This window comes from Vulpes vulpes, chromosome 5, assembly GCF_048418805.1.
Source record: "Vulpes vulpes isolate BD-2025 chromosome 5, VulVul3, whole genome shotgun sequence".
In the NCBI taxonomy this organism is placed as follows: Eukaryota; Metazoa; Chordata; class Mammalia; order Carnivora; family Canidae; genus Vulpes; species Vulpes vulpes.
In genome coordinates, this window is record NC_132784.1 from 68,600,757 (window position 1) to 68,614,527 (window position 13,771).

General features: G+C 56.6%; 1 protein-coding gene across 12 annotated transcripts in view; it reads right to left on the reverse strand.

Annotated features, from left to right (window-relative positions):
- The window catches only part of SHANK2 (SH3 and multiple ankyrin repeat domains 2), a 510,304-nt gene that overhangs the window by 4,587 nt on the left and 491,946 nt on the right, over positions 1–13,771 (reverse strand). For 6 of the 12 annotated variants that reach the window (XM_072758674.1, XM_072758686.1, XM_072758676.1 and 3 more), the window contains 3 exons: positions 13,320–13,431; positions 12,442–12,462; positions 8,827–11,233 (listed from right to left, as the gene is read on the reverse strand). In XM_072758674.1, the coding sequence (XP_072614775.1) occupies positions 8,827–11,233; positions 12,442–12,462; positions 13,320–13,431 (2,540 nt within the window). Of the gene's footprint in view, positions 1–8,826; positions 11,252–12,441; positions 12,463–13,319; positions 13,432–13,771 lie in introns of all 12 variants that reach the window. The other 6 variants (XM_072758681.1, XM_072758685.1, XM_072758677.1 and 3 more) reach the window with 4 other exon arrangements.

A 13,771-nucleotide genomic window follows, 5' to 3' on the forward strand; every position in this document is an offset into this window, starting at 1 on the left:
GGCACGCAGGGTTTGAAGAAACCATCCATGGACCCTGAGAACAAGGAGTAATTTGCCAAGTGCAGTCTGTACTGATCCAGAGGGCTAAAACAGGGCTGCTTCGACTTTGTCCAGTGTCGATGGGACCATTTTATTGTGGAGTGGAGTGGAGTGGGTACGATCATGTGTTTTCAGCCCCACAGGAAGGCAGTGTGGGAAACTCACTAATGGTATATACGATCCTTACCAAAAAGCAGAAATCTGAAAGGAACCCCATTCTCCCAAGTGGCCAGGGGAGTCTCAGAGTACCCTGTGTCCTCCTTGCTCTGGCCGAGGGGTTGGAGTGGAGTACACTTGAGTCTCTGAGGTTCGGCCTTTACTGGTCCCGAGGAGACGTCCAGATGACTCAAGTGGAGGCCTGCATCTGAGTCTGGTCTTTGTGTTCACCTGCACGTGGCCTTCTTAGGTATGGCCCCCTCACTGGTTCTGGCCAAGGCTCACAGTGGGCTTTCCAGCCACACATGGAGGAGGACAGCGGAGGACAAGCCATGCCTGTCCTCTGCTGTCCCCAAACTGAAGGCACATCCATGCTACCACCCTGACAAAGCTACATCCAACTGGGGAGGTAGCAAGAGTAGGTGAGTCTTGCCTTTTGGACTCATTCACATGACTGTGGATCGACCGCCCACCCCCTTCTGTAAGGATCCCTCCTACCATGGATTCTTCCTCAGGATTTGGACTTGAGATGTATGAACCCTGGCTTGGCCAAACACCAGTGTAGGCACATTTAAGCCTATGAGCCTCCATGTCTAAATATGGGAGATGGGCTCCTCTCCCTCCCAAGTGGTCAGAATTGGGGGTAGCGTGTGCACATGAGAAGCCGCATGGTTGCTGACATGGTGGCGATGAAAACGGAGGACAGGGATGGAGGGGCCTCTGCAAATGGAGGGGTGAACTGGGCATGAGGCCAATCTGCCCATTCTCTGCCCTAGCTTTTCTTTGCTGCTATTTTCTCTGCCACTGATAGATATTTGGGTGAAACCAATCAGCTCTCTAGGTGTCTCCAGGCTTGTGACACTTCCTAACCTGATGGTAGTCTCTGCTGCTTCGAGGATGGAATGCTGAAGCAGCAATGGAGAAGAACCTGGGTGGACTCAAGTTTTGATCCTGCCTCACTCCCAGGGGCAGGTGGATGCACACGGGGCCAGGGCCAGCCACCCCCAGAGTTTTCCCATGTGGCTCCCTGAGGGGCTGGATGCCCCAGATGAGATCTGGTATAAACAGGAGACCTGGGCCAGGAACCTCCAGGGGCTGTGGGTGCTGGTTACTGGTGTACTGGCTCTACTGCAGGTAAAGGCAGCCCCTCCATTACTGCCAGGCTCAGTTACTCAAAATCAGAACATCCGCATGTAGGGAGAGGGAGCCAGCACCTCGGTGTCTAGATCCAGGTTCCTGAGAGAGAGGGGTGGACACAGCAAGGATTTAAGGAGAGACCTGCCAAGTTCTGCTGCTCACGTAGGATTGAAAGACCCACTCGAGTTCCAGCTTGGGCTGAAGTGAACGCTGGCAGGGAGTGCCGTGGGAGGTCTTTGAAGGTGGCCCTGGCCCATGTCCTCTCTGAGCCTGCCCCCCAGCGGTGGGTAGACTCATTTGTTCTGCTTTGATACAACAATTAGGCTCAGGTGGTTGAACTAAGATCCTGAGTAGGCACCAAGCCACTCCATCCGGAGGGGATCTGAGTTGTTAATTAGGACCCAGGAAGGACCCTTGGGGAAGAGACGAGATTTTTGCTCAGTGCTGCCTTGAGGTCACAGTCTGGAGGTGACACTGCCCAGCGACAGTGCCCAGCCCCTGCTCTGGGGGGACCTGCCATGGCAGTACCGTCGGGGAGGAGATCCCCCCCAGGCCTGGGCTGTCAGCTCTGTGCTCCCACTGTAAACATCCCAACGGTTCCCAGGTAGCTGTTTTTTTTTGTTTGTTTGTTTTGTTTTTTTAAGGAAAGCCTTGCAGGCAGCTGTGTTTATTGTCAGAAACAAAGAAAAGGCTCTCCAAACAGAAGGAGGGCAGTGGGGAGGGGCAGCACACAGCAGAGATCAAGGCATTTTTGCAGGTGGCACTTACTTTTGTTCAGCATGACCCTCTTCTGTGAACACCCATCACGAGAGCACATGAAAATGACAGAACGGAATGGCTTGAGATAACACTGCAAAATTAATTAAAATTAAAAAAGCAGCTTTTGTTGATGGATGAAGTGAAAGCAGCGGTACAGACGTCAGCTGAGAATCTACTGGTGCTGTTCCCTTTTTGGCCGAGGAGACAGGCAGAGTGGGCAGTCCACTTAGCTGGACTGAAGAACAGAAGCTGAATATGGGCCTCGGTTTCATATTTCATATTTAGAATGGGAAATTCACGACCCTGCCTCCTCTGGCTTGGGATAGTACGAATATAAAGAAAGGAAACTATCCAGGGAAAGCCTGCTAAGAAAGAGGACAGCAGAATCAGTGACATGAGCCTGAGCCTGATGTCCTCCAAGGACCAGCTCATTGCTGGGACCCTGACGAGGGCTCCTGAGCTGTTCTTTGTCTTCTGCAATGTGGCAAGTCTCAGTCAACATTCCTGGTGGGGGGAGGCACCCCATGGGTACCTGTGCCCTGCTTCAAGTCTGTGCCATGAGACTGGAGCCCGTCAGCTCATAATGGGGGAATGCCACATCCAGCTGTGTGCTTGGGGCTGGCGGAAAGTCGCTGTGGAAAAGAGTAACCCAGAGAGGCTGAGAAACAGAGCAAAAGGCCCTCCCTGGGCCGGCCCATCCTGCCCTCCTCAGCAGCTTGATTACTCGAGGTTCATCACGCTGACATTATTCACTGGATCCTCCTGGTTGCAGAGATCCTTGTGTTGCTAAGCAACCACTGGGTTCCCGGGTTGAACACGCAGGAATCTGTCGCCCTGATTTAGAACACAGACACATGCACGCGCACACACCCTCTCTTGGATCAGTGCTCTCTATGCTGCCTTTTAAATCAAATCCATATGGAAACAGAATTAAAACAAGAATTGAGAGCTAACTGACACTCTCAGAGATGCGCTGTTATTTCATTAGCCAGAACCAGTTACCCAGGGTGGGGGAAGGCAGATTCAAGGGGCTTTTTTTCAGTGTGTTTACAGATTCCATCTGGCTCTTGGACAATCACTGAATGTGGGCCAGAGGCTGCTCAGTGACGCCAGTAGGTGTGTCTGTTGTTCTGCTCATGAGCTGGGGCAGCGGCTCTGGACCTGTTTGGCACCAGACTGTCCCAGTGTGCCCGGTCACACTTCTGCATTTCAGTTACCAGAGGCTTCTCGTGAGGAACCTGTCTCATGTGGATGTGGCACTTATTTCCGGAGTGCTGTAATGAAGTGGCCCTGGGCCAGGGGAGGTGGGAAGGGAGCCATGTCATTCCCACGCCTGCCCCAGGCCCAAGTGCTGTGTGTCTCCCTGGCTCCAATGGCTGGTGTGTCTGTGTCTCTGATACCCAGTCCTCATGGCCGCCTCGGGCCCCCAGCCAGTGTGCAATATCATTGTTGTCTGGATGGTGGGTGGATACTGTTTAGTTCATGGCCCAACCAGCATATTAAATAACTGGGTGTGTAGGTGGGGACCTTGGGTCATCCATCAGGAACCCAGGTCCTCCTGCCAGAATGTGCACATCCAAGCAGGTCAGGAAGGTGCCCCGTTTTCAGGGAGCATCATTCACCCCCTGATGTGCTCCTGCCAACCCATCTTAATGTCCAGACCAGGAAGTGAGAACCTAAGAACCACACTTGCGATTGGCTGTTGGGTGAGCACAGGGAAAGGCTGGCTGGACTGGAATAACCCTCCTCAAATACAGTCTATGAGAAAACACACCAAGAGCAAATTTCACATCCCCTGTGCTTAGCACTCACCCAATTACCTACACTTCCATTCACTGACATCCCCTTCCCATTTCAGCCAGGGGCTGGGAAACCCCCCACTGTGACGGATGAGGTTACAGACATGCTGTTTGGCAGCTTCTATTACTGAGTTGGTTTTGAAGTCCATGCTCTGGGACCAGCTGGGTGGAGGTAATTTTTTAGCAACCCAAATTGATTTATTTTAAAGCCAGGAGGCTCTCAGGATAATACTGCAGAGCTGGTGAGAAGCTGGAGGCAGTGGTCAGGCCAGGGCAGGTGCAGGGGACCAGCAGTGTGGGGCCTCGGGAGGATGGCTTTCTTCCTTGGAGCAAGTTTGTGCCTTGGGGAGGTGGAGGCCAGACCCATTTTACCCCCTGGACCCGCTGAGAAGAGCTGGGTGACCTCAGGGGGCCTTGGGATCCAGCTGATGCCACACCCTCTGGACAGAAGCCAAAGGGGGACCCCCTCATAAGCTTACATCTGCTTGCTACCTGCCCCCCCCCCCCCCCCCCCCCGCTCACCACCACTCTGGGACACACAAGACTGACTCTCTGTGGCCACAGAGAGCAGCATGTCTGTTTTGCTTTGAAAAAGATGTCTAGGTTATCGGAAGTCAGGCAAACGAAGCTGCCATTCTGGGTTCCCAAGGCCCTTTGTCTGCAGAGCGCTGGCCCCCTGGCCTCGCATGTGGACCTACCACAGCCAGTGAAGGGCACCTGTGCCATAGTGAGAGCTACCTCCCTGGTTGGGTGGCTGGTAGCCATGACATGGAGGTCAGGTCATGCTAAACCTGGGATGGCCACTGTCACTCAGGACACATGCAGTCCTGCTTTCCCCCAAGGCCGCCAGCCCTCCCTCAGTGGGCCTCTGTTTCCTTGGCACTGAAAGTACTTTCTGGCCTCCAGGCTTTGTGCCCGCTGTCCCCTGTGCCTGGGATGCTCCGCTCCTTGGTTTTCACACAGCTGGCTCCTATTCCTATTTCAGGTCACTCAAAGGTCACATCCTTAAGGACCATCAGCTCCTTCCTGCCTGTGCTCACTCAGACTTGTGAATACACTCCCGTTCCTTTGTAGCACTTGGTACAAGTGCTTTGGGTTGTGTTTCTTTACTTTTTGCCCATTTTTCCTCTTGAGAGTGCAGCTCCCCCAGGGGGAATACTTGGAATGGCTTCCGGTTTGGGATGAGTCCCGAGGCTCCCAGTCCTCTATGGCGCCTAGCGCAGGAGAGGTCATCTGTAACTCTGTGTCTGCTGCCTAGCTTCCAAGGGCCCAGGTCACTGCGGGTGTATATCCCACTACTGTCCACCCACAGGCCTGCCACTGGGCTCCTACAAAACAGCAGCTCAGGGAGTCCTGGCCAATGGACTCAGGAGGCCTGAGTGGGATGGAGTATGCCGTCAGCTTCCCAGCTCTGCCCTGGGGGAGCCTGCACTTGGCCATGTGACTTCAAGCAAAACACCAAATGCTCCAGAATGGGGAGACTACCACTCCAGTGGAGCCTTCCAACGCCAGGAAATCCTCGTGGGTCGTACACCACCAAAGCACCTTGAAAAGGAAAAAGGATGCACAGGGAAAGCATATCCTTGCTGCCATTGGCAATGCTCTCGCCTCTGCCCGAGGGGAGAGTGGCCAGCCGTCTAGGGACTGAGCTTCCTGGGAAGGGCTGGGGCTTTGCACACTGCTTGCAGATTCTCTCAAACCACAGCTTCCTTCACATTGGTCCAGGTCAACACTCTCTTCAAAGATGAGGTTACTTCCTGGAAAAATCAGGCTGGGCCTTGGAAGGAACAGTTTCTCCAGAACTGCCTGGTTGCTCCATCCTTAGTAGGGTGTTTGCAAATCGGGCTGAGGAGGCGCCTCCAACCTTGGTACTAAGGAAAGCTACTTGATCGTGTTTTCGCCAGCATATTTGTAATCAAGATATCTCCAGATCCTGTATCCTCTCTGGTTTTGGGGAACAGACATGAGCTGCGTGGCTCAGGTCAAATCTCATGTTCCTGGAAGAGCTAGGGCCTCAACCCACCCTGGGCTCTAGCAAGAAGTGAAGGGTCTCACCTCAGTTGCTAAGGGGCAGGTAGCCCCAAAAGGGTGAGCTCCAAAACTCCATCCTCTCTCAGGCAATGGAATCCATTTCTGTGGAGATGGGATTTGTGCACGTGGTCGCTTTTCAGCCTCCCTAGAAAAACGTCTTTGCTTCTTAGGAGGACCCCTGAGTGCAGGTCCACGCCTCATACTGCCCAGGGCCACTCCTAGCCTGAGTTTCTAGATGCACTTAAAAATGGCAGGGAGCCACTCTTGCACGTGATCTCTAAATGGGCAAATACCCAGGCTTTTCAACCAAGGCAAAACCCAGGAAAGGAGAGGTTTACCTCCAGGGCATATGCATATGCGAGGGAGCAGCCCGGCCTCACCTCTCCTCGTTGCCCAGCAGCTGTCACCCACCTCACCCTTGTCGGCAGCCTCATAGCTGCAGCTCACGTCCACTCAGGGCTTTGTCCAGTGAGGCTGTGAGATCAGCCGAGTATCTGGTGGAGTGCCCAGTGTAGCGCCTGAAGGCGATGACCTTCCTCTTTGTCCTTGGGCCTCAGGGCCATCTGGTGCTCAGTGCAACTCAGTGTCACCCTTGGCTGAGAGCAGAGAATAGATGCTGCCTCTGGGTGCTCAGCAGTGCCGGGGCCGCCTGGTGACTGGCCTGGCCTGGCCTGCTGTCAGTCACCAGGTAACTGAGGAGAAGGGCTCAGGAAGGCAGCTGGGCTCAGGTTCCTGCGAGGGGCTGGGAACCGCCTGCCTTTGGTGACCTCAGCTCTTTGGACAGCTTGGGCATCCACCCCTTCCTTCCCGGCTGTTCCCTGGCTCCAGCAGCAGCTCAGGAGTGGAACCCTGAGCTGCTCCCTGGCTCAGAGGTTGGGGCTTTGCCTTCTGGCGGGGTACTCCTAAGTGCAGGCCCTGCATCAGCTGTGCCCATGGGGCAGGATGCCCAGCCTTTGGGGAGGCCTTGGTAGATGTCGGCTGATGTTCTCATTGTAAGTGAATTGGGTTATAAATAACAGAACAGACCGGAGGTGGCTGTTCTTGGCATCTGAGCATCGCTTGGAGGTGGTCCTGCAGCTTCTCTTGAGAAATCCAGCATGATTCTGCCAAGTGACGTCTGCTCTGAGGCCCCTCCCACGGAGGGCAATGCAGGTGGGGAAGCCCGAGGGACACTGCGCAGCTTGACACACGCTTTCCCTGTGCCCCCAGAAGCTCACCTGGTTGGTAAGGGAGTGGAAATGGTGAACAATCTAGAGGCCCCTGGGCCGGAGTGGGAGGGCTCGGGGCAGCAGAGCCCAGGTGCTGAGCAGCCCTGGAGTCATTCCTTCAAACTCTCCTGAGCTCAGACTCTGCTGACGAGGGGAAATGCCAGGCTAGGACCTCAGCCTGAGTTCTGGCTCCGCATCCTGCTGCGCAGGGGGGCAGGGGGAAGGGGCAGCCACTCAGCGTCGCGCTTCTTGTTTCTCCTGGAGAATGGGTACAATCACTACCTGCTTCCCTGCACTCAGGTGCCAGTATTCTGGAATATGTGAACACTGGGATAAAGCATCTAATTCTTGTGCTTTCATGTAATGTAGCAACAAAGGACTGTATTACCACATAACAGGGAAAGGATGAAACTGGCCAATTTTAAGATTTTTCTTTCAGATTTTCAAGGAGATGATACTTGTAGTTATGTATGTATGGATGTCCACCAGAGATGGGGATGTTTCGCAGCGTTTCTCTTTGACTGGAGGTAGTATTTGAACATCATAGTTAGTGGTAGATTCTTTATTAAAAGACAGTGTCACCCTGCTTCTCTCTACCAAGGCTGGCCAATCAGTATTTCTCCGAGCGTAATGGGACCCACCCGAATAATTTATTTACGTCCACACTGAAGGATAACTGGGAAAATTGTGGCTCTCAGCCCGTCTCTGCAGGCCCAACTGTAGGGGTTTCACTGGTTAACGGGCTGAGATGTTGGAGTCAAATGCCTGTCCGGAGGCAGCGCGAAGAAAGACTTGTTAGTCAAAGTGATGAGATCTGGGAGCGGACGTCGGTGGGGGAAGCCAAGGAACAGTGGCCCGGAACAGTGAACGGAGGATGTCACGGGGAACGCCCAGCACCGTGAGGGCCCGGGGGAGCTAACCGCTCTACTTGAGAATCACCCCAAAGCTCTAGGCAGAGAGCCAGGGGCCCTCTAGAGCATGGCGTGCCTTGGCAGAGCCTCATGGCTGTGTTTAGAAGTGACCCCTCATATTCTAACCCCGCACTGCAACAGCAGCACCTTGAACTGCATGTGAAACCATGCGTGGCCACCCTGGGGGAAACATGGATGCCTTCTTCTGTGGTCCCTGCCTCGTGGGCTGGGCTGGTGGGGTGTTTCCCTCTGTGCTCACTAGTGAAGCCATGACCTGGCACCTCCCCAGCTCTCCAACCAAACTATCAGTGACGGGAGGAAGCGAGGAGCATCCACTCACACTTAATCACACGTGCACGCACACCACCCCGCCCGCTCTCCTTTGGCATGGCTACTCCCCTGCAGCCAGCTTGGCGGAGCTCGGTTCTGGCTTCTGATCTTACGGGGGTCCTGGCAAAGATGTGGAAGACATAGAACGACAGGGACCAGAGCCCTGTCTGGAAGCCACGTGGGGATGGCCTTGTGCGGCTGCGTTTTATTACAGGTCTGTACTTGGGGGTGCCACATTCTGCCAGGATGGCTGCGGTGTGCACTCTGCTGTGCCGGAGTCCAGGAGAGTGGGGTGAGCGGTGTGTAACACATGCGGCCAGCACAAAGGCGTTATGGATTCCCCTCTTGACGTCCGCTCTGGCTGCTCCCGGAGGGCCCTTCCTGGTCGGCAGTGACTGGACGAGACAGGAAGGCCGGCACGGGGCAGTCTGTGTCTAAGCCAACTGTAGGACTTACCTTGGAGCGAGGCTGGCAGGCTTGGTTCCTGTGGGTGAATCCAATCCTTCCCCCGGCTTTGCCGATTTCTCTCGGTTCATTTGCTGCAAGATTGAGTTCAATTCACTGATAACGTTTGCCTTTGGGCCTGAGCGAATCGGGCTCCTGACCTCTGAGACGTCCCCCCACAGCTTGGAGGTCCTTGGTGGTGTCACCTTGGTGGCAGGCTGGGCACTGCCCGGTGGTGGTGGGGGGGCCGGGGGAGGAATGACGAAGCTATCCACGTCCTCCTCCACGAGCGCGTCCTGATAAAGTGCATTGCTTTTGGGAATTATGGGCTTCACTTTGGGCTTCGGAGGTACTGGGGGCTTGTCCACCGTAAATGCTTGCCCATCTGCATAGACTGTGCAGGTGTCCACGTTCTCCCCGCCCTCAGAGGACAGGGTGGACATGCTGGACACCGTGGAGATGGTGCTGGTCGTCTCGAGATGGTGGTCGCTGCTGCTCCGGCTGTCCACCTCCTCGATCCCAGAGTCCGTGACTGCGTCAAAGTTCTCAGGGGGCGGCAGGAAGGAGGCAGGCAGGCAGTTGGAAAGGCCAGCCGGCTTCTTACTGTCTGCACAGTTGGCTGGTTGGCTGGGGTTCAACGAGGGGGACTGGGAGGCGTCGTGTTTCTTCTGCTTGACCAGGTCCGTGAGAGCGGGGACAGAAGCAATGCGGTCGTCGGGAATATCAAAACTATTTGCGAATTCCAGGGGGGGAGGCAATGGCTCTGTAAAAATAAAATCCTCATCCAGATCCACGGATGCCAGAGGGGGAGGAGGGATGCGGAATGGCAAAATCACCGCCTCTTCCACGGAGCCCGCTGCCACAATGGTCCTGCCAGGCGCGGCGGCGGCGGGCTCGGGGCTGGCGGAGATCTGTAAAGCACCTTCGGTTTCGGGAGCGCCTTCTGGCACCTCGGACAGCGAGTGGTCTGGCTTCGCCTCCATGTCGGCTTTCTCTTCCTCTTCCTGCAGCAGGTGGTCGGTCGTGGCAGCGTCCACGGTGTGGACCATCAGCAGGCCGGCCGACCGCTGCTGGGACGTGTCCACGATGTTGATGAGCATGTGCTTCTTGTCCTCGCCCTTGCGGTCCTTGCCCAGCTCCGTCTCATACTTGTTCTCTGTCTCCTGCCGCCTCAGGGGTCCCCGCGTGTTCTGCCTGGTGACCGGGGGGAAGCCTGCCTCCACGCTGGGCCGCATTTTGGTATCAATGTAGAGAGGTTTGTGGAGGTCGGCTTTGGGGGCCTCCCCCTTGGGGCCCTGCTGGGACTCCTTCATGGCTCGGTCCCTTGCGGACAGCGCCAGGGCCAGCGGGGAGCTGGGGTCCAGCAGCCTGCCCGTGAGCGGGTGGACGTAATTCTCAGGGCTGGCTGCGCTGCCGCTCTTGGGGGGCACCGCGGGGCTGCTCTCGGGGCCCTTGGCTTTGGATGTGGAATTCAGCGGCCTGCCGGCCTCCCCCTGAGCTGCGGCCTCACCACCACCCACAAAGTGGTTCTCGGGCTCCCTGGGCACTGCCCCCGGCGTGGGCAACGACAGTGGCTCGGCGCTGTCCTCCTCGCCGAAGCCGGCCTCCTCGGGGAAGTTGGAGGAATGCACCCGGGGGGCGGGCGGCCCCAGGCCCACGTCCTCGTCTCCCAGGTCTGTGGAGAGGAAGGCCGGGGAGTTCCTCCTGGCTTCCAGCCGCTTCTCCCGGTCACGGACGGCCCCGGCGATGGCAGCGGCAAAGGGGCTGCTGACGGTCAGGCTGTCGTCGGGCCGCAACTGGCCTGGCTGCTCGGGGGCCTGCGGGTCGATCTCCGTGCTGCTGCCCTGGCTGCTCTTCCCGCTGCTGCTGGTGGAGGGCTCCTTCACGATGATGGTCGGGATGGGAATGGAGCACGTCTTCTCGGGGCTGTCCTCCACATTGGACTGCTTCACCAGCATGCCCTTCCGCCGGGCGGGCTTGGCGGGGACGTACACGGCTTTGCTCGCGATCCTCCCTACCTCCGAGTAGGGGTTTTCGGGCATCTGGCCTCTCTTGTTGCGGAAGTTGGCCTGGGCGGCAGCGCTGCGGTTGTAGAGGTCCTCGGAGTCCAGGGAGTAGCGGTCCAGCTCCCGCCGGTAGTACAGCCCCTTGTCCCTCATCACCGTGGCCACCGTGTCCGAGCGAGCTGCGGGCGGCACCTTGGCAACAGCGTTCTGATTGAACGCCGGCTTGATGGTCCCGTAGACTCTCGGGGTTGGGGACTTGGGGCAGTTGTAGGTGGTGGGGGACGGGGGCGGTGGGGATGGGGGTACGGACTGCGGTGGGGGAGGGATGTCCTCGGAGGTGTCCGGCATGGACAGGCTTCTGGTGAACTTCAGCATCGGAGGGGCCAGAAATTGCCGCTCTTCCTCCGTTATTCCTGCAAGGAGAAGGCAGGCTAAGTTTTAAACCGTGACAGTGACGCCCCACCAAACTCCTAGGTTTGTGCGACACACTACATCTGCACACTCACAACGAACCAGGGTGCACACTTGTTCACAGAACAGAGCACAAGCCACAACGCCAAGAGCTTACGTGGCCCATCTGAGCCCCTCAAGGAAAAGAAAGGATACAGGGAAAGAAAAGAAAAAAGAGAAGGGTGCTGGGAGGCATCGAGTGCGTGCTGTTGAGGTGTTCTGTGTGCAGTGCCCAGAGCAGGGGGAGGGAAGGATGTGCGAGGCCGGGGCAGGTGCCTGGGGCCATGAGCTGCATGCGAGCATGTGGGTGTGCGTGAACACGCGCTGGGGATGGCTGGGTCCGGATGCAGCTGTCCTGTTGGTGTGGCCAGGCTCCGGGGCAGTCTGTGGGTTGAGACTGTTGTGCTGCCCATTGGAGGCCAGACCCGTGTGATGTGGTGCCACTGCTGGGGGGTGTCAGAGCTGGCCTTGCCCTCGTGACAGGAGCCTGTTTTGTTGCCTGACTTCTCTGGGCCACCCGAGGACTCGAAGGCATTGGCACTCCCTTGGGAGGATGGCTGTGAGGTGAAGAAGGCCCTTCAGCTCCTCAACACGTCCTTGAGGGGAGGGGGCCAGACCCCTCCTGAAGCATCCAGAGCAAACCCTGGGCCACTGGCCTCAGAGCCCCTCTGGGTCCTCCTGAGACCCTCTGGGCCAGCTGGTGGGCGTCCGGCCTCACTGGACCTGGGTCCTTTGTGTGGGCTTTAAAGACTCTCTTTCCAATAGTCCGAGATATTGAAACATCAACAGAATGCACTCCAGGAGACGGGGGCAGAACACAGACACAGACACCCACGGATGGGAGGTTCCAGGGTCTCACGCGGGGGGCATGCAGGTGCTCAGAGAGGTCACGAAATGAATTACTTCAAATCAAAAAAACTTTTAGGACAAACTACAATAACTTTCCAATGAAGATTTCCATTCGATAAGGGTATTCCCAATTTAAGGTACTCCTGTGGGAGGGTATTTTGGCATCAAACAGACGAATTGCTAAAAGGCCTTCTAGACCATTGGCTAGGTGGGTTGCCTGACAGTGATGTTCCCAAGGAGTAATAATTTAAGAATACACCTTATAGAGTAAGTATAGGGGTTGCATTCAGATCACAGATTGCAAACTATAAGGTTCACTAACCTGATAGAAAGATTCTGCTGTCTGACAGGAGGAAATCGATTGTTATTAGCCAGGTACAGAGCTGGGGCACAAGATGCCATCTATGCTACTCTGTGGTGGCCTGCGCTCCTGGGAAGGGTGGGTTTAAGGAGCGCCAGATGCCACCTCCACCATGCTCACTACTGTCATTGCCAGTGTGAGCCACCTTGCACTAGTGACAAAGGAGTCAGGCCCCCAAACAGCAGCGCAGGAGACATCACCCCACGGCGTCCCCAAGGGCTGGCCCGGGCTGGCCGGATCCACCAGTGTCCGGCGTGGCCCAGCCTCTCTGAGAATTTACATGGTAAGGACAGTGCTAGATTATCTCACAGAGGAGCTGTCTGGCAGGGCCACATTCACTTTGCCTGGAAGTGTCAGGGGGTGTCACTGGGACATTAACAAGGAGGTACGCGGCTTTCTACGACACACAGTACTTTAAGTCTGTCAGAGTTCTGGAACCTGGCCCAACCACCCCTGGAAAGTGTGTCCACTGCGCTCACCCTGTGAAACATGGCAGTTTCATTCTGGCGATGCAGGGAACATGGGGATCGCACGGAGCATGGGTCCCCCTCCACTGGCCACTCTGATCCCCACAGGGCAATGGAGGGGGCTTCCTGGTCACCCCGGCCTGCCCTCTGCCTCCATCCTGACACGTGTTCCCTCACTCTGCAGGTAGTAGCGAAGATAATGTGGCTTGCAAGGCTGCATTTTGTTCCAGCAGGAGTTTCAGTCTGCGGGGGCATTCCAGGGGTGAGTCTTGGGGGGGTGGGGCGGGCCCAGTGGGCATCTCTGTCCAGGGGCTCTGAGGGCTTCTCTGAGAGCCAGGGGCAATGTCTGTGCATGTAGGCCATGCTTCTTACCTATTGATTTCTGCCTTCGCATCGTACCTCGGGGGAGGCCCAAAAATGGGCCTTTTGGGCTCCCGGGAACAGTGGGTGTCATCACGGCGATCCCCTGTCGTTCGTACACAGACTGCAAACCAGAGAGCCCGGAGTAAGAAAGGCCCCGTCCAGCCCCACAATGGCCACCAGGCCCAGAGGGTGACACAGCAGCCCTGGGCAGTGGGCCCATAACATGGCTTCCCATAATGCTCCCAGGAGCAAGCTGTATGCAGCCGAGCCTGACAGCACGCAGCAGCCTCAGGGACCCTGGAAAGGTTCTCCCTGAACACTGTACCCTGAGCGCCGGTGTGCTCGGTGGAGCTGTGGTCTGGCCAACAAGCCTGGGAGAAGGGGTCGGGGCGGATGCTGTAGGGAGTGCGCACCCGGCAGGAGCCTCTGTCTCCCTCCACAGCATGGGACAGGGCAGGCCA